Here is a 27,500-nt window from a genome sequence, read left to right on the forward strand (position 1 = left end):
AATTAAAATCTTGGAATGTCAGAGGATGTGCCAAATATTTCTCTGCAGTCAATCTGGGTTATCTATTTTTTAAGTCATGAATTGAAGTTTTCACTGGTCTTTATTTTAAGGCTGAAACATTCCGTGTTTGGTATTTTGTTCTTTTTATTTTTTTAAAAACTGTTATAGTCATTTTTGTTTATTAATTTTTACAGTTCACACAGCCTCTAGCAACTAAGTATCACTATATATCCATTGTATCATTATATTTCCGTATTATTATAACGTTTAAGTCTGTATATTATGTATCTCCTTAACCACTGATACACCTATATATTTATTTTACTATTTTCATGGACTTATTATTACATTCATTTATCTTTATCACATTTTACAGTTCACAGCCTCTAGCAACTAAGTATCACTATAAATTCATTATATCATTATATTTCCGTATTATTATAACGTTTAAGTCTGTATATTATGTATCTCCTTAACCACTGATACACCTATATATTTATTTTACTATTTTCATGGACTTATTATTACATTCATTTATCTTTATCACATTTTACAGTTCACAGCCTCTAGCAACTAAGTATCACTATAAATTCATTATATCATTATATTTCCGTATTATTATATATAACGTTTAGGTCTGTCTATTATGCATCTCATTTACACTGATAAATCTATATATTTATTCTACTATTTTCATGGACTTATTTTTATGTATACTTCACACTGATGTATAACGTTACCTTTTTTTTCCTTTTCTGTTTTCTTTTATCAACACAACTAAGTATTAGTTACAACTCTATGGCATTAAGTTATGAAACTCTTGAAGATGAAATTTCAGAAAAATGAGAGAAGGGACATGGGGAAAGTGTTGTCTAACATTTGGTTATCAGTTAATCATTTTTTTAAATACCTTTTTCCTTCCCTTCGGATATAAACTTTGTAAAATTATCCAAGTGTTTCGTGACAAAGACAGACTCCCTCGACAATCCAACGCCGAAGGCTTCAAAGGTAGCACTTATCTACAGGTGGTGACGACGACGACGATGATGGCAATAATGATGGCAACGATGATGATTATGATGATCATCGAAGCACAAGGCACACACACAGTACACATCAGGCAATGTAGTAGTTGGTGTGACGACGACGACGATGAACGATGACAGCAACGACGACGATGACCATCAAGGCACAAGGCGTACACACACAGCAGGCAGTATAGTAGTAGTAGAGGTGGTGTGACGAATCAAGATACACAGTAGGTGAGATATGTACACGGATAATATTGATGAACGATGACCATGTGGCATGCACATGCAAATATATAGAAAGAGAAAAGAGAGAAAAGCCAAATCCAACGTGTAAGTAATGAATAACACCCAAACAATAAAAACAACAACAAAAAAGAAATCGAAACAAAACAACAACAACAACAAAACAACAAAAAATAATTAACATAACAATAATTTTTTTTAAATTTAAAAAAACAAAACAAAAAAAAAATAAATAAATAAAAAAAAAAAAAAAAAAAAAAAAAAAAAATAATAATAATAATAATAATAATAATAATAATAACAACAACAATAATAAAAAGCTAGAATATATACCTAAAACATCAATGTTATGTCTAATATAACATTCATAACAAAACTACTACAAGATCTTGATGAAAATATTGACATCAAACAGTGGTTCTATGATCTATGAATATAAACATGAGAAATAAGATCAGATATTTGCTTCAGAAAAAACGTTTCAAACCTAGAGAAGAAATATTTAATTTCAGCCAATTCCTCTCCGCAAACATCCATCCATATCAATACATTTTATAGGCATAAATGGCACATCTTCATAGGTCTGTGATCATGCTATATTTGATGCGTAATTCAATTTTGATCATTTGGTACTCACTTCCCTACGGGTTTTTTTTTTTTAGGTTCCTGTCCGTCGTATATTGATTGGGTAGTTGATCTCTTAGATCTGGTGGAAAGTACTTTACGAAAGACTATCCTCCTATCAAAAGGGTAGCAAGCAATTATTAATGTATATTTAATGCTTAAGAGACTGTTAACGAACTCTGAAGGACGACTTATTCTGTTATTTTGCCTGATTTTAGATGAGCAACGTCTTGACTTGCTTCATTTCATTATCCACAAAATAGATTTTTTTTCTCCTCTAGTTTTAATGTGTTAGTCCTATTCATGCAATAAGGATAAAAGAACAAAAATGTTAATAAATCAAAAAAAAAAATCAATTAAAAAATTTTAAAATTAAGGTAAAAAAAAAACATTAGTGAAGTCCTTGCCTTTCTGTTAATTGATTTTTTTTTTAAATATTACAAATAAGAAAAAAAATTATCGTTTCCACTTGTTCGCTGATTACTTCTTTTTCTCTTCTTGCACTTTCTTGGTCAAGATTTAAAGAATTTATTTTATGTCCAGTTTTGTACAGGATGTTTATAACATCTTCTTGCGGCCCTCAATAGAGAAAGCTAATTTGTACAATATCTTTCCATGAAACAGTACTTAATAAACAAACATATCCCAGACATAGTCACACAATGACAAAGTCACTTGAATTGATAATTTAGCTGTATCATTTGTTTGTTTTTTTTTACAAATTTTAGCTTTAAAAAAAAAAAACAAAGAAACAAAAAACAAAAAACTATGGACTTAAATTCAAAATTGAGGAATTTTTCTTAACATTCTCGTCATTTCTGAATAAATATTATGTGAAGAGTCCAATTTACATCAGCCAACAACACATGCAATGTGAGAAGTATCAAGATTTCAACATCAAATCAGTCAGTGCCCTTCTAACTTCTAACATTATAAAATCAAACCTGTGTGAAAACAAAAAAATCGTTTTTTTTTTAAAAAAAGCTACACAGTTAAATAGATCAATATTAAAACACTCTTGAATGTCCACAACATGCTCAAGGCGGAGTACACGATGATAATGACAATGATGTGTCGAGCAGACAGCAAAAAAAACAACAAAAAAACTACCTTTGGCTGAAAGAATTCGATTGATTTTAGCTTCGAAGAAAGCGTAGTCTCCAGATGAACTGATTCTACCCCCGTAACTGGAGACTATTTTGGCAATCTGAGACAAATGAGAAATTCCATTAGTTGACTGACTTTTGGGTCTGCCCCAAAAAACTGGAGACAATTTTTGGCAATCTGAGACAAATGAAAAACCTTGTTAGTAGACTGTCTTTTGGGACTGCCATCCAAAACTGGAGACTAATTTTGGCAATCTGAGACAAATGAAAAATTATGTTAGTAAACTGTCTTTTGAGACTTCCCCAAAAACTGGAGACTATTTTTGGCAATCTGAGACAAATGAAAAGTTATGTTAGTAAACTGTCTTTTGAGACTTCCCCAAAAACTGGAGACTATTTTTGGCAATCTGAGACAAATGAAAAATTGTGTTATGTGAACTTTTAAAACTTTTTAGGATTGAGCTAGAGGTTCGCTTCAATACATTAGACTGTCACCATAGCTGGAGACAATTTTGGATTGGTTTTCTGAGTCGAATGTAAAATTGAGTAAATTGATCAAATTATGTGGATTTTAGATGTAAAACTAAAGATTCCCTCCTTACATAAGAGAGCTTCTATGGCTGCAGACTATTTTCACAATCTTAGAAAAAGATAAACATAATTGTTAAGAATTTAAATATCGAATTTGAAAGTCCTCAGCAATGTGTACCACAGAACCAGTGACAGCTTTGGTCTGTAAAAATCATTCAAAAGTAATGAATGCAACTGTTGCAAATTCAGTTTATAAAAGAAAGGCTTAGGGTGAACTAATTCTCTTTTGATGACAAAATGGAAGTCTTCAGAACGTTAGTTCATCCCAAAAGCAATAATTTAATATAAATTCAGTTTCTAAACAAACAGAAACTATTTTTTTAGGAGAGTATTGATGGCAAGCAATTTATAAACAAACATTGAAAAAAGGATAACTTTGCGCTTGAGAATAATAACAAACCAACTTTCTTCTTTCTCTCCTAATATTTTATTATCAAAATTGCAATTGATGGCCAGTGTTGTTAGATAGATAGAAATTAAACTTTCCAGCAAAATTTAGTCTGAAGAAGAAAATATTCCAAGACTATTCCAAGACTTGCTTGGAAGTAAAGCCATTCAAAATTTTCGTGGCTCTGAACCATATATCCTTCTGAACCATACATCTCAAGATATTTAAGGGAACAGTTGCATTTGACTTTAAAATCATTCTGCAATATCGAAAAGTTCCTCTAATTAAGTTCCTCTCTCGAGCTCATATGACTGTAAAATCAAATAAATCGTTCAATTTTCGTAACTATCGTGAACTCCATAGATTTAAAAACACATCAAGAACCTGACTATGATTTGAAAGTAGGAAAAAGACCTGAAGGAATTTTACAACAGACCACACAGAAGTTCAGAGATATCAATTATGTTGATTTGTGAATGTGTCTTCGAATAATTTTTTATCGATTTACATTTTCTTGCTCTCTGCAGTTTTTTTGGGATGAGTACATCTGTCAAGTCTTAGATCATCTAAAGAGAGAAATTTCTGGTGTGCAGTCACATGAATTTTAAATACTTTTATAGAGTGCATTATCCACTAAAGTGTTTTACAAAGAGTGCCCAGGCCAATAGCAACACTTAACATGATGCCTGTTGGGTGATATTACATTATTTTTTTTTCCAAGAGAGACAAACAACACTGTTAACAGCCAGGTACTCAATTTACAAAGTGAGAGAATGTGAGTAAAGAGCCTTTTCCAAGGATCAACTAAGCACGGCTCAGTGCAGGAATTGAACCCAAGACCTTTCCGATCCGAAGGGAAGCGTCATACCACAAGACCACGTAGCGGCACAATTTTAATTTAGAAACAAGAAGAAATAATAACACCTTCATCACATTACCCAAAACACCTTTTCTTCCCTCGAGCACAAAACGCGTATGTTAACTATAGAAGGAATGAAATTGACATCACTCAGCTCTTCGTTATTGTTTTTAGACAGCTACTCTAATGATTAGTTCTCACCAAATTCTACCGATCAGACTATAAAGGCTCAAAGTTAATCAATTTTGTGTGTTGGAACATTACATCTGACTGGTAGATTTCGTGCATATTTTACCTAAATGCATAGCATCCCTATCAAATAATATTCCTTTTTAAAAAAAAGTTAAAATCAACACAGAAATTATAAAGAGAAAACACCCACCTGAGCCCATTCCTCGCTGTCATCGTCAAACACGTCTTCATCAGCCTTGTCATCCTGTGTCTCTTTCTGTGTCAAATCTATGTTGTCTATGTCTGCCATCGGCTGATCAATGTCAAAAATAAAACATTATAAACAATATAAACACACCATTTATTTATTTATTCATTCATTCATTCATTCATTCATTCATTCATTCATTCATTCATTCATTCATTCATTCATTAGTTTATTTATTTATTTATTCATTCGTTTATTTATAATTATTTATTCATTCATTTATTTATAGTTATTTATTCATTCATTGATTTATCGTTATTTATTCATTCATTTATTTATAGTTATTTATTCATTAATTTATTTATAGTTATTCATTCATTCATTTATTTATAGTTATTTATTTATTTATTTGTAAAGTCAATTGATAATATTTTTATTGTTACAAATGTATACTTTAATGTAATAATGCCAATGTAAAGCACATAGCGCTCAGCATCATCATGGTTGTACCCTATAGATATGCTATTTAGTATTTATTAATATCCTGTTTCAGAATGAGAACTCACAAAGAAATTACTAAATGAGTATAGAACAGCAGGGAATTGATTCCATAACCAAACAACACAAACGGCAGCTTGTGTGTTGTAAATTCTTATTCAATCTTCACACACATTTGCTGTAATCGTGTGCATCTGTTGCCCTATTCACTTGTTTGTCACATCACAGGTCGTAAACAAACAATCTGTGGCATACATTCTACTTTAATCTAATCCAATAATAATCCAAAAGTAAACACAAGACTGTATAAAAATTAAACTAGTCAAAATTGTTCTCGACCTTTGGAGGTGAGAGTGTCTAATAAATAAAGGTTTTGCTCAATTGGGGGGGGGGGGAGTGCCCCACCCCTGATATCTCAAATGGTAGAGCACTTGCCTCACGTGTAAAGGGAACCAGATTAATCCCGGGTACAGTCAAGATTTTTTTCTGAACCCCCCCCCTCCCCCCCCCCTCGCCCCTTCTCTGTCCACCCAGCAGTGATTGGGTAGCTGTGTCAGTTAGATCTGGTGGAAAGTAAACTTGGATAGACTAGTGTCCAATCCAAAGGGTGACAAGCTATTGCTTTTGTCCATTTCTCTCTATAGAAACGGGATGGATTTCGGTTCCATAGACCTAATGTCTCTAAAGTGGTCCTTCAGAACCATTAGGCCCATGGAGCTGGAGTTTATCCCTGTTTCTTTAGTGTGAAATGGACAATAGCAATTGCTTGCTACCCTTTGGATAGGGCATTAATCTATATCTCAATGGACAATAGACATTGCTTGCTACCCTTTGGATAGGACATTAGTCTATTGCAAAGATCTAACAGACCCAGCTACCCATTCACAGGAGGATCAGAAAAAAAAAAACCTCAACTGCACCCGGGATCGATCTCAGTCCCTTTCCGTGTGAAGCGAGTGCTCTACCAACCGAGCTATCCCAATGCCTCAAAAGGACTATTCTTTTGTTTTGTTTTGTTTTTTTTTTTTTTTGGGGGGGGGGGGGGGGGGGGGGGGTGTTTGTTTGGGTTTTTTGTTTGTTTTTGTTTTTTTACAATTTTTGCTCCTTTCTAAATGCATTGAATATAATTATTCAGATGCAGATATTATAGCCATTCCCACCCCATCCCATATGCAGTCTTGATAACAAGTTTGTGGTTGGCCTTGCACACTCTTGATGATTACAACCAGTGACGACGGACGGATATTATTATAGTAAGTGTTTATGCAAAAGTGGAGTGGAGGCTCTCAAATGGTGACTCCTGCTCTGGAAAAACCCATATTTAAAAATTTGGCCAGATAACTCATCCTTCAACTATCGATCGATTTAAATGACCCTCATCTTGGCAAAAACTCTCAAACCTGGGACTTCGCGAAGAAATAAATCAGCCAGAAACTGTCAAAAAGCCAGTTTTCCAACTTTAGTCAGAAAGGGGCATCCTTGATTTATGTATACTTATATGTTTGTTTATTTATTTTATTTGCTTATATGCTTATCTATTTATTGTAAAATTAATTAATTAATTATTTATAGATTTATTTATTTATTCATTCATTCATTCATTCATTCATTCATTCATTCATTCATTCATTCATTCATTGATTCACTTACCTATTTATTTATTTTTATTTTTTAAATTTATTTATATATTTATTTATTTATTTGTTTATTTACTTAATGATTCATTTATTTGTTTGTTTATTTATTTATTTATTTATTTATTTATTTATTTATTTATTTATTTATTTATTTATTTATTTATTTATTTATTTATTTATTTATTTACTTACTTATTTATTTATTTATTTATTTATTTATTCATTTCCTGATTCGTTTATATGTTTATTCATTCATTCGTTTATTTCCTCCTATATCATCTATGGTCACCTGATCAGGATCTATATCCTTGTCCTCCTCCATGACGGTCCCAAACGTGCCAAGAGCCGTGGACTTTCTCTTCTTCTTCAGGCTGGCCACAGACACATCTTTGTTCCCGCACAGTTGGTGGACTACATCCCTGGCACCGCCAACCACAGAACCTCGGAGTAAGTCTGGGGGAGGAGATAGATAGATCGAATGAATATAAATATAATATATATACAGGTAGACAACACTGCCTTGTGTGACTCCAACATCTTTTAACTATTTATAGAGCGTGGTAGTGGTGAAGATGGTGGTGGCACTCGTTGTGGTGGTGGTGGTGGTGGTGGTTGTAGTGGTGGTGGTGGTGATGATGATGATGATGATGATGATGATGATGATGATGATGATGATGATGATGATGATGATAAAGTAGTGGTGGAGGAGGAGGATAAGATGATGATGATGATGAAAATGATGATGATGATGATGTTGATGATGATGATGATGATGATGATGATGATGATGGTGATGGTGGTGGTGGTGGTGGTGGAGGAAGATAAGATGATGATAATGATGAAAATTATGATGATGATGATGATGATGATGAGGATCATGATATTATGACAAACACAAATATAGCGTCATAGGCTATAGTATTTCTCAATTAGTTAAGAATGCAAGTACGAGTAAAATATCTTAAAACTGCTATGACTCGTTAACTCTTAACATTTTTCTACCTTTTGCCAAACAGAAAAAACTGAAAGTTCATCTTAAAATTTGAAACGCTAAAAAATCAGTACAATCTGTTTCGCCAATTATCCCGCATTAAAATATGGGATTTCAGCCAATTTTAAAATATTTTTCTTAACGAATTGTTTTGGCTGCTTTTCAACAAACTAATCGGTAAACAAGAGTACCCGCTGTACGTCGGTATCTACCTATCTCTACACGAGTTTGATACCGCCAACTGAGGAAACTTTGCCTTAACCCTCTCCTTACCAGCCATTTTCAGGATTTTCCCTAAAACTCCACAGCCAACTACAAACACAAAAATATATTTCTTATCACTAAGACATAATAGCAATAAGTTCTTGCGATACATAAGTTCTTTAGCATAACAAGCTCTAAAACAAAGTGTTCATTTTTTTAAAACTTTTATGATGTACAAATGGAGTCTGAATGACAAAAATGATTGATGTATCGTGACGAATGTGACCATTTTCCTATGCTGGTAAGGAAAGGGTTAAGAGAAGACTTTGCCTCTTCAATATTGGACCATCTAGAGTATATCTAGTTTTGTGGAAATTATTTCCTTTGACAAAAAGTTACGTCATTCGTCATTAAACCAGAAAAAATAACTATAACAAAGCAGAAATGACTCAAAATGCTCCAAATTTAAAGAGGCAAAGCTACCCCAGTTGATGGTAGGTAATCTGTTATGGTTTCATTGATGTTAACTCACTCAACCCTAACACCGACTATATCCGTAGTTTACCGGGGTTACTTTTATCCCATACCTATATTATTACATTTTTCTGAGACAAATTATAGGCGTAGTATCAAAGCTGATGTTTTTAGTTTTTTACATGTTAATGGTAGTTCGATATAATAAAACTATCTATGTACATGCTCATTTTTAATATATGTTTTCCAATTTTGAAAAGTAGCAAAAGTCTCTAGGATTGAGTGAGTTAACTGAACAGTCGTACTCTGGAAAGACACGTATTTTTTAAAAATTTGGCCAGAAAACTCGGCCTTCAAAAAATCGATCTTTTTTAAATGACCCTCGTCTTGGAAAAAATAACTTTCAAAAGAGAAATGAAATAATATATTCACACTTATCAAAAAGCACACTCGAATAAATAACAACACATTATAAAATGTTACAATACTACACACTACACACGTGCTCCTACTTTGAACCAATGAGTTGATTCGATTTAAACAGACAATGTGATCATTATACTTGTGAAAGCTGAGTTGATTTGAACACTAACCACAACTATTATTATCCAGACTAATAAACGTTTAAGGTTACACAGAGTTTTGTGTGTTGGTCCGTTATACTTCCGGGTGGCAATGTTGTGAGCTTCTTAGCCAAGCGCATACATATATAAACCATGCAACAACAAAAAAACAACAACAAAAAAACATACAAAAAAACACATAGCACAAGCCAGCCCACTTAACATGTGTTACAACAACTGTGACATCGACGACCACGCAATCCTACTACTATTAAAAACAGCAACAGAGGAGTGCGTGTGTTTGAATGAGATGGATCAGTCTTTTATCAGAAACCACACCGTGTAAACAAGATAGAGAGACATGTGCAGTGATTGCATTCATCGAATAGCCTTGCCAACGACATTATGTAGATATTATGTAAATACACAAATCAAATTTTGTCGAATGCAGACACGTTTAAAAAAAGATTTTAACATAAAAATAAAATTCTCACTTGACAAGAAACGACGTGTACTGATTTGAAGGTCTGATCACCCAGATTGTCATGGGCTCATTGTTGTAATGGGGAAAAAAATGAATGGGACCATCTAAACATACTAAGTCGCATATTCATCCTTAGAGAAAAATGTATTTTTAAAAAATAATTGTAATTTATTTAGCGACTTAAAGAGGAAAAACATGTCTTAATAGTCTCTTGACCAGTTTTCAATTACTAGTATTCTATGATAGTATTTTTCGATTGATACATTTTTCTTGATATTCAAAGTTGTGTAAAACTGTCTGTGAATGATACAATACAAGCTATATTAAATTCTGTAATTATAAACTATTGTATAAGGCATTTAAAGGATAATTCCTATTAAAATAAGATAAGAATAGGACAGAGAAGTCGTGACGTCACACCTGGAGATGAAGTGAGTAGGAAAGTGCAAGAAGACAATATTAGAATAAAAATTTCGCGGCGGTGATAGGGGTTTTTACCCGCGACCTTACTGGTACGACAACTCCGCCTGGCCGGGGAGAGCAGCGTGACTCTACCGTATGAGCTATCCACGATCCCAAAAAAGATCGTCTCTAACTCCTAGTCATTAGTAGAGCCCTCACTTCCCGACTACTTGAGATCGCGGGTCCAACACGTCACACCTGCAACTTTTCTAGTTCCAAGCTCATTGGAAGTGTGTATGTAACCAATCCTTCGGTGTACACATTATAATGAATAGGTTACATCTTGAATCATAATTATAATGAATAGGTTACATCTTGAATCATAAGGTCGCCATAACTAGTTTAGTATTAGGATGCTTAGGCAGATTCTTAGAATTATAGGACGTAAAAAAGCGATCGAGGATAGATAATCTTCATTGCCGACCAGTATATAATATTCCTAGAAAATATGATGCCATCACTCTGAAACCGGAAGAGTGGTTTAACATTTCCAATGACGATGGAATTATTATTATTATTATTATTATTATTATTATTATTATTATTATTATTATTATTATTATTATTATTATTATTATTATTATTATTATTATATTATTATTATTATTATTTGTTAATTGACAAAGTGATTGACACGGATATGTGTGTGTATGTATGTGTGTGTGAGTGTGTGTGTTTGATAAAAGTGACATGAACAATGTCAAGAAACACAGGATAGGCAGTGGAAAAAGGAGCGGATTAGCATGTAAAGTAAATTATAGGACAGGATATAATATATATCCCATAATTGCAATGGAAGAAAACATGTGACAATAGGCTCAACGATTGAAACCTTTTGATTGATTGATTCTTTCGTTCATTCATTCATGCATTCATTCATTCGTTAATTCATTCATTCGGTACTTTATTTCTTCGTGCATTCATTCTTTCGTTAGTTCGTTTTTCCATATGTCAATTCAGTGATTCATTCGTTACTTTATTTCTTCATTTATTCGTTAGTTCATTTCTTTAATCGTTACTTCATTCGTTCGTTCATTCATTCAATAGTTTATTTGCTCAGTCATCCATTCGTTCATGCATTCATTCGTTACTTCATTTCTTCATTCATGTCTTACTGTATTTCTTCATTCGTTAATTCATTCACTCATCCACTAGCTAATTTATTCATTCATTCGTTACTTCATTTCTTCATTCGTTACTTCATTTCTATATTCGTTACTTCATTAATTAATTCATTTATTCATTCATTCATTCGTTACTTCAGTTCTTCGTTTATTAATCAATTCATTCAGTCATTCATTCATTCATTCGTTACTTCATTTCTTCGTTCATTAATTAATTAAATTCATTCATTCATTCGTTACTTTATTCGATACGTCATTCCACCATTCATTCATGTCTATAATCCTACACAACTCAATCCCAGGCCCAATGAAACAGACACAACCAACAAGTTCAAGTCAGGACAATCACGAGGTTACAACTGAATTGATCGATAGTCGACAGTTCATTCCACAGCCCCCCAGCCTCCCACCCCCCCCCCCCCCCCCCCCCCCCCACCACCACCACCACCACCACCACCACCACCATACACACACCCCTGTTCTGCCCCGTAATTTGGAGTACATGATTATAACAAAACATGACACCAAAGGACTTTCTATGTTCGCTGATTACAGCAAAGATAGTAAAAGATCCTTTCCAATTTCAATGGCCATAGTGATATTTTATGTAGCCTTAAGTTTAAAAAGAGTTATTAAAATAATGAAAATAAAAGGTAAAGAAAACAAAAGAAGATAGAAAAAGAAAAAAAAGACATGATAGAAAGTAAGAAAGCAGAGCAGATGAAAGTAAACATTCACAAACAAAATCGTTATAAGATACTCTATAATTGTACGTGTAAATTTTGGAATCTTAAACTCGCTTTATATATATAATTTAAAAAATTATTTTTTAATTCTTAATTTTTTAAAGGTTCTTTTTTTTTCGGGGTTGTATTTGTTTTATTTCGTTGGTTTGTTTGTTTCAGCTTGGCTATTTTTTTTTTTTTTTTTTTTTTTTTTTTTTTTTGGTTCTGTTTGTTTTGTTTTATTTTTGTTGTTTTTATATATTCGGGGGGGGGGGGGGGGGGGGGGGGGGGGGGGGGGGGGGGGGGGGGGGGGGGGGGGGACGTAAGTAAGTTAATTAGAATGTAAAATAACGAAAGCCACAAAACACACACACACACACACACACACACGCACGAGTTATTTACAGTAAAACAAGAAATGAATAAGACAGCTTTCAAATGAATAGTCTATAGGTATAATTACATATCTACTGTATGAATAGACGGTGCAAAACATTATTATACTTCTTTTTCTTTTCTACGCTACGTTTTTATTTTGCATTTGTTTGTTAGGGGAAAGGGGGTAGGGATGGAGAGAGAGAGAGAGAAAGAGAGAGAGAGAGATAGAGAGAGAGAGATAGAGAGAGAGAAAGAGAGAGAGAGGGAGAAAGAGAGAGAGAGAGAAAGAGAGAGAGAGAGGGAGAAAGAGAGAGAGAGAGATAGAGAGAGGGAGAGAGAGAGAGAGAGAGAGAGAGAGATAGAGAGAGAGAGAGCAAATTGTACTTTAATATAATTTAGTTTTTATCGATTTATTTATCTATTTATTTACTTATTTATTCATTCATTTATTAATTGATTGATATATTTATTTATTCATTTGTTTATTTACTTCTTCACTTGTTAGGTTGATCATTATTTATCTATTCATTCACAATTAAATTCAATCATCCGTTCAACCATTCATTTATTCATATATTCATTTCATTCAATCATTTATTAATTTTTTCAATCATTCACTTATTTATTCATTCATTCATTAATTTAATCATCCATATATTCATTCATTCACTCACTGACTTTGAAAATCGATTTGCTTACAAACAACCCTACTGGGAACACCAAACTGTTATCCTGGCGTGTCATGTTCGTGTGTAGTGCAGTGCAATACTGGATAAATTGGGCATTTTTTTAAAAACGTGTAATAAATGAAATATTTCCGACAAACAAGATTAGAGCAAAAACAGAACACATGATTTTGTTTGATCATCAAATACGACAGGGGATAGCCGTCATAGCGAATCAACGGTTAAAATGCGACCCATCACCTCTAAACGGATGTATGTGAGAACGGCATTAACAATATGATTCAATAGTCGGATGTCACGTCCGCCCAGTAACCCAGCAGCTTGGTTCTAAACAAAGAAAATCGGTACTTTTTATTCTTCATGCTGGCTAGAACTTTTTTTTAATGCACGAACAAAAAAAAAGGTCATATTTCTGAGCATTCGAGCATTCTAAGTTTAAATTCCATATTTGGCAATGGGCTTGGCTCCGACATAGTAACAGATAATTGACGTTGTGTGTGGGTCGCCACATGTGTACAAGCGGGTGGTAACGATGGAACTGGCCGGTTTCGATAATAATTAGATTTCTGAATACTTTTAACTAATGAGCGGATATCTGAACAGGAGGTGGTCCTGTTGCTGTCTGTCAACTGGAAAGGCAAAGTTAATGGGTTTGTACTAAATTAAGCTATGAGCTGTGTTCACACAGAACCGCGCGCGCGCGCGAGAGAGAGAGAGAGAGAGAGAGAGAGAGAGAGGGGGGGGGGAGGGGGAGAGAGAGAGGGGGAGAGAGAGAGAGGGGGAGAGAGAGGTGGGGGAGAGAGAGGTGGGGGAGAGAGAGGTGGGGGAGAGGTGGGGGGGGGGGGTTGTGGTTGAAGCTCACCATTTGGTTACATGGTTATGATGATAGCGACAACGACCACAATTATGATGATGATGATGCTGATGATGATGCTGCTGACGATGATGGTGATGATGATGATAATGATGGTGATGATGATGATGATGGGGATAGAGATGACAATACACAAGCAAACGTTTTTATCTTTAATCGCTTCGCTACTCACGATGAAAATAATCCCACTTTTTTTCCAGCTAAATCCAAAAAGAAACCCGGGAATGTGTCACCGCCCGCTGTCAGACCACCAGAAAACTTGATTCTCCCACTAACAAATTCTTAACGAAGTCATCACACACAGCAATATAATTTGTCCAAACCTTCCAATAGACGTTGTCACCAGACCACCAGAAAACTTGATTCTCCCACTAACAAATTCTTAACAAAGTCATCACACACACAGCAATATAATTTGTCCAAACCTTTCAATAAGCCTTTGTCACCAAACTTTGAGATCCTAAAAAAAAGATTTGAACATCATAACAGACCACAATGTCATCGGTTTACTAAAAAGATCTTTCCAACTGACTCTCTCACAACTAAAAAACTGAGGACCTGCCACCAAAATTAAAGCAGAAATGGCTTTTTTCTTGGGAGAAATTCCAGATACAGGCGCCATTCCAATGACGTTTGGAAAATATACTGAGTTGCTCACCGGGGTTTAACCATCTCCTTGTGAACTATACGAAAATCGTCAAATTTATTACGATACAATCAACATTTTTCTTATTCAAATTTCTTTTGTACATCATAAAATTAAAAGAAAATGAACATTGTGATGTAGAACATGTTTTGCTAAAGAACGTACTGCTATTGTGTTTGAGTGATAAAAAATCTTGGGTGTGAAGTTTTGGGGAAAATCCTGAAAATGGCTGGTAAGGAGAGAGTTAAGTTATAGAGAGTTAAGTTAAAGTTTTATTTATCTAAAGAAACTGGATTGTTAGGATTAACATTATTAAAATGATAAATTTTGCGTCTACAATTAATTAGTGTCTTTATTAATTTATTAGGGTTGGAACGCCCGGGATTCTCAAGCATAACTGCCGATAACTAACCAAGGTGGCGCCTGTAAATGGAATTTCTCCCTTTTTTTAAAACGTCGACACAGTGAGGACAAAAAAAAAAAAGTATCAACTTTGTCATAAAAATCTTTTCGACCCTTTGAAAAGCTTATTTCTTGTTTTTGTTTTGTTTGATTTTGTTTCATTAATTCCTTTTTTTTTTTTTTTTTTTTGGTAGCAAAATTTGAAGACTAACAAAACCGAGGGACCGGAGTAAATGGATGGAATCTGTTCAGGCCTTAATATTCGCCTCCTGGCGCTGAGAGAATTAAGGAAGGAAAGGAAAACATGTTTCACCAATCAACCACGAAACGCTAATCACAACTAATATTTTTTTTCCCACAACTTTTCTGATAAATAATAAGATAATCATAACTGATGTCTTTTGTGTCAAATGATAACGAAAATATTTATCTAGTTCACTTCCAAACGATGAATGAAAAGCATTGAATTTTATACACTAGTTAATAATAATAATACCATAATGGCTAAGTTAAATCCCAACATTTCAAATTACAGACGTTGCCTCAGGTCCGAGACGAATTAATATAACATAATATAATATATTATATCTTCTACACGGTTTCCATTTGAACAATGTAAATAAAACGTCAGCGGAAAAAAAAAACACAAAAAAAAAACCACCACACAGACCTCATTGATAATAATAACATTAAATAAACATTTCCTGTCGGAATTAATCTGTGTTCTTTTCAAATAATAACACGAATTCAACCAGACACAATGACATCATTCTATTATTATTCATGTATATGGATACACATTATAATGATGTATTGTTGTTGTTGTTGTTATCATTATGCCGTATTCTGGAAAAGATACGTGTATTTATAACTTTGGCCAGAAAAATCGTCCTTCCAATTAATATCGATCGATTTAAATGACCCCTCATTCTTTGAAGAAAAAAAAAACAACAACTCTCAAATCCTGAACTTTAATGAAGACCAATCGCGAGGTCCCAGGTTTGAGATTATTATTTTTGCCAAGATGAGGGTAATTAAAATCGATCGATATTTATTGAAGGACGAGTTTTCTGGCCAAATTCTTAAATTAAAACGCGTCTTTCTAGATAGGCCTCCAATGCCTGGTTCATAAGGACGTGTCTGTCTCCTTGTCTTCGTCGCGGTCTGCACGTCATGGTCATGCCCTCACTTCCCTTCTTTTTGAAACCTATACGGATATGAACACAGGCAATCAACAAGTGCCTGTAATATAATATAGCATAAAGAAAAGGGAAAATAAAAGTATAAGATAAAAGGAAAGGAAATTGTATGTAAAAAGAATGAAAAAAAATATATACACGCACACTTAACCAGTTAACTGGCGTACTTGGGAAAGACTCGGTATTTAAACAAATTGGCCAGAAAAATCGTCCTTCAAATTAATATCGATCGATTTAAATAACCCTCAATCTTGACCAAAAAAAAAAAAACAATTTCAAACCTGGGATTTCAAGGAAGACCTCCCGAGGTCCCAGGTTTGAGAGGGTTTTGTTTTGTTTGTTTGTTTTGTTTTTTTGGTTTTTTTTTTGCCAAGATGAGAGTTATTTAAATCCATCGATATAATATTATGAAGGACGAGTTTTCTGACCAAATTTTAAAATATGCGTCTTTCTGGAGCATGGCAGTGAACTGGTTAAAGGAGCGAGCCAAAAAGTGTCACATCAGATTTCACGCTACGGAACACACGGCGGCCTCTAATCAAGTATCCATGATTTTTTTTTTTTAATATTTCTTCTTTCAGGATATTATGCACTCCAACAACAGGGAAGGCTATATAGCGTAGCAGCATAATCATAGCGGACAGCGACCTTGTAGTGGACATGTCTGTGGTTCTGTATTAACCCTTTAACTGCCAGACTAAAGAATTATTTCTTTCAAACATTTTTTTTTAAATTTCAGTTACAAGTAAGTATACACTATTTAGTAGTTAACTACGCGGCCATTCACACATAATATTTCAGTCGTCCTTAGTGTTTCATTCATCGTGTTATTTTGTTGATAAAGGGGAAACCCGAAACGTCCACAGTATCTGTCTTCGTCTATTAAATTGTATCTTTATTTTCTCCACCAGAAATGATGAAATCATAACACAGGTCCTCATCTACGACCAACATTAGGTATCAACAGAAATGACACCATAACATAGGTCCTCGTCTACGACCAACATTAGGTATCAACAGAAATGACACATAACACAGGTCCTCATCTACGACCAACATTAGGTAGCAACAGAAATTACACATAACATAGGTCCTCATCTACGATCTACGTAGGTAACAACAGAAATGACACCATAACATAGGTCCTCATCTACGACCAACATTAGGTAGCAACAGAAATGACACATAACATAGGTCCTCATCTACGATCCACATTAGGTATCAACAGAAATGACACATAACATAGGTCCTCGTCTACGACCAACATTAGGTATCAACAGAAATGACACCATAACATAGGTCCTCGTCTACGACCAACATTGGGTAGCAACAGAAATGACACATAACATAGGTCCTCGTCTACGATCAACATTAGGTAGCAACAGAAATGACACCATAACATAGGTCCTCGTCTACGATCAACATTAGGTAGCAACAGAAATGACACATAACATAGGTCCTCATCTACGACCAACATTAGGTAGCAACAGAAATGACACCATAACATAGGTCCTCGTCTACGATCAACATTAGGTAGCAACAGAAATTACACATAACATAGGTCCTCGTCTACGATCAACATTAGGTAGCAACAGAAATGACACTATAACATAGGTCCTCGTCTACGATCAACATTAGGTAGCAACAGAAATGACACATAACATAGGTCCTCATCTACGACCAACATTAGGTAGCAACAGAAATGACACATAACATAGGTCCTCATCTACGATCAACATTAGGTAGCAACAGAAATGACACCATAACATAGGTCCTCGTCTACGACCAACATTAGGTAGCAACAGAAATGAAATTATACCACTGGTCCACATCCAAGATCAACATTCATTAGGTAGCAACTATCTTACTTCACCAACCATCAATCTCACGACATCGCAAGGTAAAAGAGTTCATTCAGCAATAGGCGTCGACATTACTCACATTCTATAACAGCATTTTATGGTCCATCATCACCTGGATGCTGCCGGATATTTGTTAACAAAACACTTTTTTTTCTTCATATTTTGGACAGGAAACTTTAACTTCAAAATAGATTGATTACCCCCCCCCCCCTCTTTCCCCCCAGCCCATTTTACCAAAAAAAGTCTCAAACCCGGGGCCTGGTTCAGGCTCCAAGTTTGGAAATTTTGAGAAGTTGGGAAGGGGGGGGGGGGGGGTGTCATCATCGTTATCGGTCAAAACTTATGGAGTATCACAACACACACGACGGGCGGGGTAGACGTTATCTTATTTATTGTTGTCCATTTTGGCCAGAAAGAAAACAATCACTTTATATAGTAACATTTGTTGTATGACCCCCCCCCCCCCCCCTATACGGATATGAACACAGGCAATCAACAAGTGCCTGTAATATAATATAGCATAAAGAAAAGGGAAAATAAAAGTATAAGATAAAAGGAAAGGAAATGTGTATGTAAAAAGAATGAAAAAAAATATATACACGCACACTTAACCAGTTAACTGGCGTACTTGGGAAAGACTCGGTATTTAAACAAATTGGCCAGAAAAATCGTCCTTCAAATTAATATCGATCGATTTAAATAACCCTCAATCTTGACCAAAAAAAAAAAAACAATTTCAAACCTGGGATTTCAAGGAAGACCTCCCGAGGTCCCAGGTTTGAGAGGGTTTTGTTTTGTTTGTTTGTTTTGTTTTTTTGGGTTTTTTTTGCCAAGATGAGAGTTATTTAAATCCATCGATATAATATTATGAAGGACGAGTTTTCTGACCAAATTTTAAAATATGCGTCTTTCTGGAGCATGGCAGTGAACTGGTTAAAGGAGCGAGCCAAAAAGTGTCACATCAGATTTCACGCTACGGAACACACGGCGGCCTCTAATCAAGTATCCATGATTTTTTTTTTTTAATATTTCTTCTTTCAGGATATTATGCACTCCAACAACAGGGAAGGCTATATAGCGTAGCAGCATAATCATAGCGGACAGCGACCTTGTAGTGGACATGTCTGTGGTTCTGTATTAACCCTTTAACTGCCAGACTAAAGAATTATTTCTTTCAAACATTTTTTTTTAAATTTCAGTTACAAGTAAGTATACACTATTTAGTAGTTAACTACGCGGCCATTCACACATAATATTTCAGTCGTCCTTAGTGTTTCATTCATCGTGTTATTTTGTTGATAAAGGGGAAACCCGAAACGTCCACAGTATCTGTCTTCGTCTATTAAATTGTATCTTTATTTTCTCCACCAGAAATGATGAAATCATAACACAGGTCCTCATCTACGACCAACATTAGGTATCAACAGAAATGACACCATAACATAGGTCCTCGTCTACGACCAACATTAGGTATCAACAGAAATGACACATAACACAGGTCCTCATCTACGACCAACATTAGGTAGCAACAGAAATTACACATAACATAGGTCCTCATCTACGATCTACGTAGGTAACAACAGAAATGACACCATAACATAGGTCCTCATCTACGACCAACATTAGGTAGCAACAGAAATGACACATAACATAGGTCCTCATCTACGATCCACATTAGGTATCAACAGAAATGACACATAACATAGGTCCTCGTCTACGACCAACATTAGGTATCAACAGAAATGACACCATAACATAGGTCCTCGTCTACGACCAACATTGGGTAGCAACAGAAATGACACATAACATAGGTCCTCGTCTACGATCAACATTAGGTAGCAACAGAAATGACACCATAACATAGGTCCTCGTCTACGATCAACATTAGGTAGCAACAGAAATGACACATAACATAGGTCCTCATCTACGACCAACATTAGGTAGCAACAGAAATGACACCATAACATAGGTCCTCGTCTACGATCAACATTAGGTAGCAACAGAAATTACACATAACATAGGTCCTCGTCTACGATCAACATTAGGTAGCAACAGAAATGACACTATAACATAGGTCCTCGTCTACGATCAACATTAGGTAGCAACAGAAATGACACATAACATAGGTCCTCATCTACGACCAACATTAGGTAGCAACAGAAATGACACATAACATAGGTCCTCATCTACGATCAACATTAGGTAGCAACAGAAATGACACCATAACATAGGTCCTCGTCTACGACCAACATTAGGTAGCAACAGAAATGAAATTATACCACTGGTCCACATCCAAGATCAACATTCATTAGGTAGCAACTATCTTACTTCACCAACCATCAATCTCACGACATCGCAAGGTAAAAGAGTTCATTCAGCAATAGGCGTCGACATTACTCACATTCTATAACAGCATTTTATGGTCCATCATCACCTGGATGCTGCCGGATATTTGTTAACAAAACACTTTTTTTTCTTCATATTTTGGACAGGAAACTTTAACTTCAAAATAGATTGATTACCCCCCCCCCCCCCCCTCTTTCCCCCAGCCCATTTTACCAAAAAAAGTCTCAAACCCGGGGCCTGGTTCAGGCTCCAAGTTTGGAAATTTTGAGAAGTTGGGAAGGGGGGGGGGGGGGGGGTGTCATCATCGTTATCGGTCAAAACTTATGGAGTATCACAACACACACGACGGGCGGGGTAGACGTTATCTTATTTATTGTTGTCCATTTTGGCCAGAAAGAAAACAATCACTTTATATAGTAACATTTGTTGTATGACCCCCCCCCCCCCCCTATACGGATATGAACACAGGCAATCAACAAGTGCCTGTAATATAATATAGCATAAAGAAAAGGGAAAATAAAAGTATAAGATAAAAGGAAAGGAAATGTGTATGTAAAAAGAATGAAAAAAAATATATACACGCACACTTAACCAGTTAACTGGCGTACTTGGGAAAGACTCGGTATTTAAACAAATTGGCCAGAAAAATCGTCCTTCAAATTAATATCGATCGATTTAAATAACCCTCAATCTTGACCAAAAAAAAAAAAAAACAATTTCAAACCTGGGATTTCAAGGAAGACCTCCCGAGGTCCCAGGTTTGAGAGGGTTTTGTTTTGTTTGTTTGTTTTGTTTTTTTGTTTTTTTTTGCCAAGATGAGAGTTATTTAAATCCATCGATATAATATTATGAAGGACGAGTTTTCTGACCAAATTTTAAAATATGCGTCTTTCTGGAGCATGGCAGTGAACTGGTTAAAGGAGCGAGCCAAAAAGTGTCACATCAGATTTCACGCTACGGAACACACGGCGGCCTCTAATCAAGTATCCATGATTTTTTTTTTTTTTTTAATATTTCTTCTTTCAGGATATTATGCACTCCAACAACAGGGAAGGCTATATAGCGTAGCAGCATAATCATAGCGGACAGCGACCTTGTAGTGGACATGTCTGTGGTTCTGTATTAACCCTTTAACTGCCAGACTAAAGAATTATTTCTTTCAAACATTTTTTTTTAAATTTCAGTTACAAGTAAGTATACACTATTTAGTAGTTAACTACGCGGCCATTCACACATAATATTTCAGTCGTCCTTAGTGTTTCATTCATCGTGTTATTTTGTTGATAAAGGGGAAACCCGAAACGTCCACAGTATCTGTCTTCGTCTATTAAATTGTATCTTTATTTTCTCCACCAGAAATGATGAAATCATAACACAGGTCCTCATCTACGACCAACATTAGGTATCAACAGAAATGACACCATAACATAGGTCCTCGTCTACGACCAACATTAGGTATCAACAGAAATGACACATAACACAGGTCCTCATCTACGACCAACATTAGGTAGCAACAGAAATTACACATAACATAGGTCCTCATCTACGATCTACGTAGGTAACAACAGAAATGACACCATAACATAGGTCCTCATCTACGACCAACATTAGGTAGCAACAGAAATGACACATAACATAGGTCCTCATCTACGATCCACATTAGGTATCAACAGAAATGACACATAACATAGGTCCTCGTCTACGACCAACATTAGGTATCAACAGAAATGACACCATAACATAGGTCCTCGTCTACGACCAACATTGGGTAGCAACAGAAATGACACATAACATAGGTCCTCGTCTACGATCAACATTAGGTAGCAACAGAAATGACACCATAACATAGGTCCTCGTCTACGATCAACATTAGGTAGCAACAGAAATGACACATAACATAGGTCCTCATCTACGACCAACATTAGGTAGCAACAGAAATGACACCATAACATAGGTCCTCGTCTACGATCAACATTAGGTAGCAACAGAAATTACACATAACATAGGTCCTCGTCTACGATCAACATTAGGTAGCAACAGAAATGACACTATAACATAGGTCCTCGTCTACGATCAACATTAGGTAGCAACAGAAATGACACATAACATAGGTCCTCATCTACGACCAACATTAGGTAGCAACAGAAATGACACATAACATAGGTCCTCATCTACGATCAACATTAGGTAGCAACAGAAATGACACCATAACATAGGTCCTCGTCTACGACCAACATTAGGTAGCAACAGAAATGAAATTATACCACTGGTCCACATCCAAGATCAACATTCATTAGGTAGCAACTATCTTACTTCACCAACCATCAATCTCACGACATCGCAAGGTAAAAGAGTTCATTCAGCAATAGGCGTCGACATTACTCACATTCTATAACAGCATTTTATGGTCCATCATCACCTGGATGCTGCCGGATATTTGTTAACAAAACACTTTTTTTTCTTCATATTTTGGACAGGAAACTTTAACTTCAAAATAGATTGATTACCCCCCCCCCCCCTCTTTCCCCCCAGCCCATTTTACCAAAAAAAGTCTCAAACCCGGGGCCTGGTTCAGGCTCCAAGTTTGGAAATTTTGAGAAGTTGGGAAGGGGGGGGGGGGGGGGTGTCATCATCGTTATCGGTCAAAACTTATGGAGTATCACAACACACACGACGGGCGGGGTAGACGTTATCTTATTTATTGTTGTCCATTTTGGCCAGAAAGAAAACAATCACTTTATATAGTAACATTTGTTGTATGACCCCCCCCCCCCCCCCCCCTATACGGATATGAACACAGGCAATCAACAAGTGCCTGTAATATAATATAGCATAAAGAAAAGGGAAAATAAAAGTATAAGATAAAAGGAAAGGAAATGTGTATGTAAAAAGAATGAAAAAAAATATATACACGCACACTTAACCAGTTAACTGGCGTACTTGGGAAAGACTCGGTATTTAAACAAATTGGCCAGAAAAATCGTCCTTCAAATTAATATCGATCGATTTAAATAACCCTCAATCTTGACCAAAAAAAAAAAAACAATTTCAAACCTGGGATTTCAAGGAAGACCTCCCGAGGTCCCAGGTTTGAGAGGGTTTTGTTTTGTTTGTTTGTTTTGTTTTTTTGTTTTTTTTGCCAAGATGAGAGTTATTTAAATCCATCGATATAATATTATGAAGGACGAGTTTTCTGACCAAATTTTAAAATATGCGTCTTTCTGGAGCATGGCAGTGAACTGGTTAAAGGAGCGAGCCAAAAAGTGTCACATCAGATTTCACGCTACGGAACACACGGCGGCCTCTAATCAAGTATCCATGATTTTTTTTTTTTTAATATTTCTTCTTTCAGGATATTATGCACTCCAACAACAGGGAAGGCTATATAGCGTAGCAGCATAATCATAGCGGACAGCGACCTTGTAGTGGACATGTCTGTGGTTCTGTATTAACCCTTTAACTGCCAGACTAAAGAATTATTTCTTTCAAACATTTTTTTTTAAATTTCAGTTACAAGTAAGTATACACTATTTAGTAGTTAACTACGCGGCCATTCACACATAATATTTCAGTCGTCCTTAGTGTTTCATTCATCGTGTTATTTTGTTGATAAAGGGGAAACCCGAAACGTCCACAGTATCTGTCTTCGTCTATTAAATTGTATCTTTATTTTCTCCACCAGAAATGATGAAATCATAACACAGGTCCTCATCTACGACCAACATTAGGTATCAACAGAAATGACACCATAACATAGGTCCTCGTCTACGACCAACATTAGGTATCAACAGAAATGACACATAACACAGGTCCTCATCTACGACCAACATTAGGTAGCAACAGAAATTACACATAACATAGGTCCTCATCTACGATCTACGTAGGTAACAACAGAAATGACACCATAACATAGGTCCTCATCTACGACCAACATTAGGTAGCAACAGAAATGACACATAACATAGGTCCTCATCTACGATCCACATTAGGTATCAACAGAAATGACACATAACATAGGTCCTCGTCTACGACCAATATTAGGTATCAACAGAAATGACACCATAACATAGGTCCTCGTCTACGACCAACATTGGGTAGCAACAGAAATGACACATAACATAGGTCCTCGTCTACGATCAACATTAGGTAGCAACAGAAATGACACCATAACATAGGTCCTCGTCTACGATCAACATTAGGTAGCAACAGAAATGACACATAACATAGGTCCTCATCTACGACCAACATTAGGTAGCAACAGAAATGACACCATAACATAGGTCCTCGTCTACGATCAACATTAGGTAGCAACAGAAATTACACATAACATAGGTCCTCGTCTACGATCAACATTAGGTAGCAACAGAAATGACACTATAACATAGGTCCTCGTCTACGATCAACATTAGGTAGCAACAGAAATGACACATAACATAGGTCCTCATCTACGACCAACATTAGGTAGCAACAGAAATGACACATAACATAGGTCCTCATCTACGATCAACATTAGGTAGCAACAGAAATGACACCATAACATAGGTCCTCGTCTACGACCAACATTAGGTAGCAACAGAAATGAAATTATACCACTGGTCCACATCCAAGATCAACATTCATTAGGTAGCAACTATCTTACTTCACCAACCATCAATCTCACGACATCGCAAGGTAAAAGAGTTCATTCAGCAATAGGCGTCGACATTACTCACATTCTATAACAGCATTTTATGGTCCATCATCACCTGGATGCTGCCGGATATTTGTTAACAAAACACTTTTTTTTCTTCATATTTTGGACAGGAAACTTTAACTTCAATATAGATTGATTACCCCCCCCCCCCCCCTCTTTCCCCCCAGCCCATTTTACCAAAAAAGTCTCAAACCCGGGGCCTGGTTCAGGCTCCAAGTTTGGAAATTTTGAGAAGTTGGGAAGGGGGGGGGGGGTGTCATCATCGTTATCGGTCAAAACTTATGGAGTATCACAACACACACGACGGGCGGGGTAGACGTTATTTTATTTATTGTTGTCCATTTTGGCCAGAAAGAAAACAATCACTTTATATAGTAACATTTGTTGTATGACCCCCCCCCCCCCCCCCCCCCCCCCGTCCCAGGACTTTCCAACCAAAACGTATTAAAGACGAAGCTTCAAAGAAGTTTCAACTTTACTTCAAATAAGTCTCAAACTTAAGACGTCATGGGGGTGGGTCCCGATAGCTCAGTTGGTAGAGCACTCGCTTCACACGCAAAGGGACCACAGTCGAGTCCACCCAGCCAGTAGTGAATGGGTAGCTGAGTCTGTTTGATTTGGCGGAAAGCACTTTGTGATAGATAAGCGTCCTCTTCATAGGACGTCATAGTAAATCAAGGACCATTTTGATTTTAATCAATCGATTTTCAAATTTTCTAACCAAAATTAGTTTTAAAAAGAAAACAAAAAACAACCTAAAACGTTTAGTCGGAAAACGGGAAAAATATTTCCACGGGTATATTAAAACAACAGAACATGTCTATTCAAGCACAAAAGCATAAAAACAGATGGCGTTGTTACAGGAATAAATCGACCAGTAGCTATGAAGGATGGTATATTATTATTATCCCAGATCCATCAACTCAACGTGAGAATAAATAATAATAAAGCCGCATTTGATTCCTCGAATTCACTCTCCTCGTGAACTTTTATGATGTGAGATAAAAACGATTATTTGCCCTAAAAACAGAAACCGATTCTCCCAACTGTGGTGTTCCAAACACCAGATTGACTCGCTGTGTGTTTTGTTCACAAAATAATACAGCACTGAAAGTGAGCAGAAAACCATGATGGTGCACTGTCGACAACATTTTAGATTATTTATTGTCTTCAAAGGTTAGCGAGTTGGAAGTGACTACTACTACTACTACTACTACTACTACTACTACTACTACTACTACTACGACTACGACTACTACGACTACTACTACTACTACGACTACTACTACTACTACTACTACTACTACTACTACTACTACTACTACTACTACTACTACAACTCCTCCTCCTCCTCCTTCTTCTTCTTCTTCTTCTTCTTCTTCTTCTTCGTCTTCTTCTTCTTCTTCTTCTTCTTCTTCTTCTTCTTCTTCTTCTTCTTGTTGTCTCTATGTCTCTCTCTCTCTCTATCTACCTACCTATCGATTTATCATTATCTACATATATATCCCATCTCTCTCTCTCTCTCTCTCTCTCTCTCTCTCTCTCTCTCTCTCCCTCCCTCTCTCTCTCTCTCTCTCTCTCTCTCTCTCTCTCTATTGATCTATCTATCTGTAAATGCGTATTCGTATTCGTATGGCAGTGTGTGTGTATGTATGTGTGCGCGCGCGCGTGTGTGTGAATGCAACATTCCATTTATCTAAAACTCGACATAATTCATGTAAAGCTCGTATTACAAAGCCAAAACCAGCCAAGTTCTTACCAAAAAAAAAAGCAACAAAACGTATCCTAATTGTATTATCATAACCCACAAAACAAGAATAATTCCCTTCAAATCTTCCGTTCATGCATTGACAATTTTAACAACCCCCCCCCCCCCCCCCAACTCCACCTTTCAATTAAAAGTTTCCACCCTCTCCGAATTACATCTTTCATTGCCAGACCAAATTTCTTCCACTTCAAATCATTTGCATTTCTCTTCATTAGTCATTGACTTCTATAGAACAAACAAACCCAAGAGATCAGAAAGAAGTT

At 35.8% G+C, this 27,500-nt stretch overlaps 1 protein-coding gene across 1 annotated transcript in view; it reads right to left on the bottom strand.

Annotated features, from left to right (window-relative positions):
* Nucleotides 1-27,500, bottom strand: part of LOC144979020 (uncharacterized) — a 43,705-nt gene that overhangs the window by 3,583 nt on the left and 12,622 nt on the right. Inside the window, exons 2-4 of the mRNA XM_078925636.1 lie at nucleotides 7,646-7,809; nucleotides 5,225-5,326; nucleotides 911-1,019 (exon numbers count right to left, since the gene is read on the bottom strand). Of these exons, the coding sequence (XP_078781762.1) occupies nucleotides 911-1,019; nucleotides 5,225-5,326; nucleotides 7,646-7,678 (244 nt within the window). The 5' untranslated portion in view covers nucleotides 7,679-7,809. The remainder of the gene's footprint in view (nucleotides 1-910; nucleotides 1,020-5,224; nucleotides 5,327-7,645; nucleotides 7,810-27,500) is intronic.

Source organism: Berghia stephanieae, chromosome 8 (assembly GCF_034508935.2).
Source record: "Berghia stephanieae isolate SIO BIC M18660-M18661 chromosome 8, UCSD_Bste_1.3, whole genome shotgun sequence".
Lineage (NCBI taxonomy): Eukaryota > Metazoa > Mollusca > Gastropoda > Nudibranchia > Aeolidiidae > Berghia > Berghia stephanieae.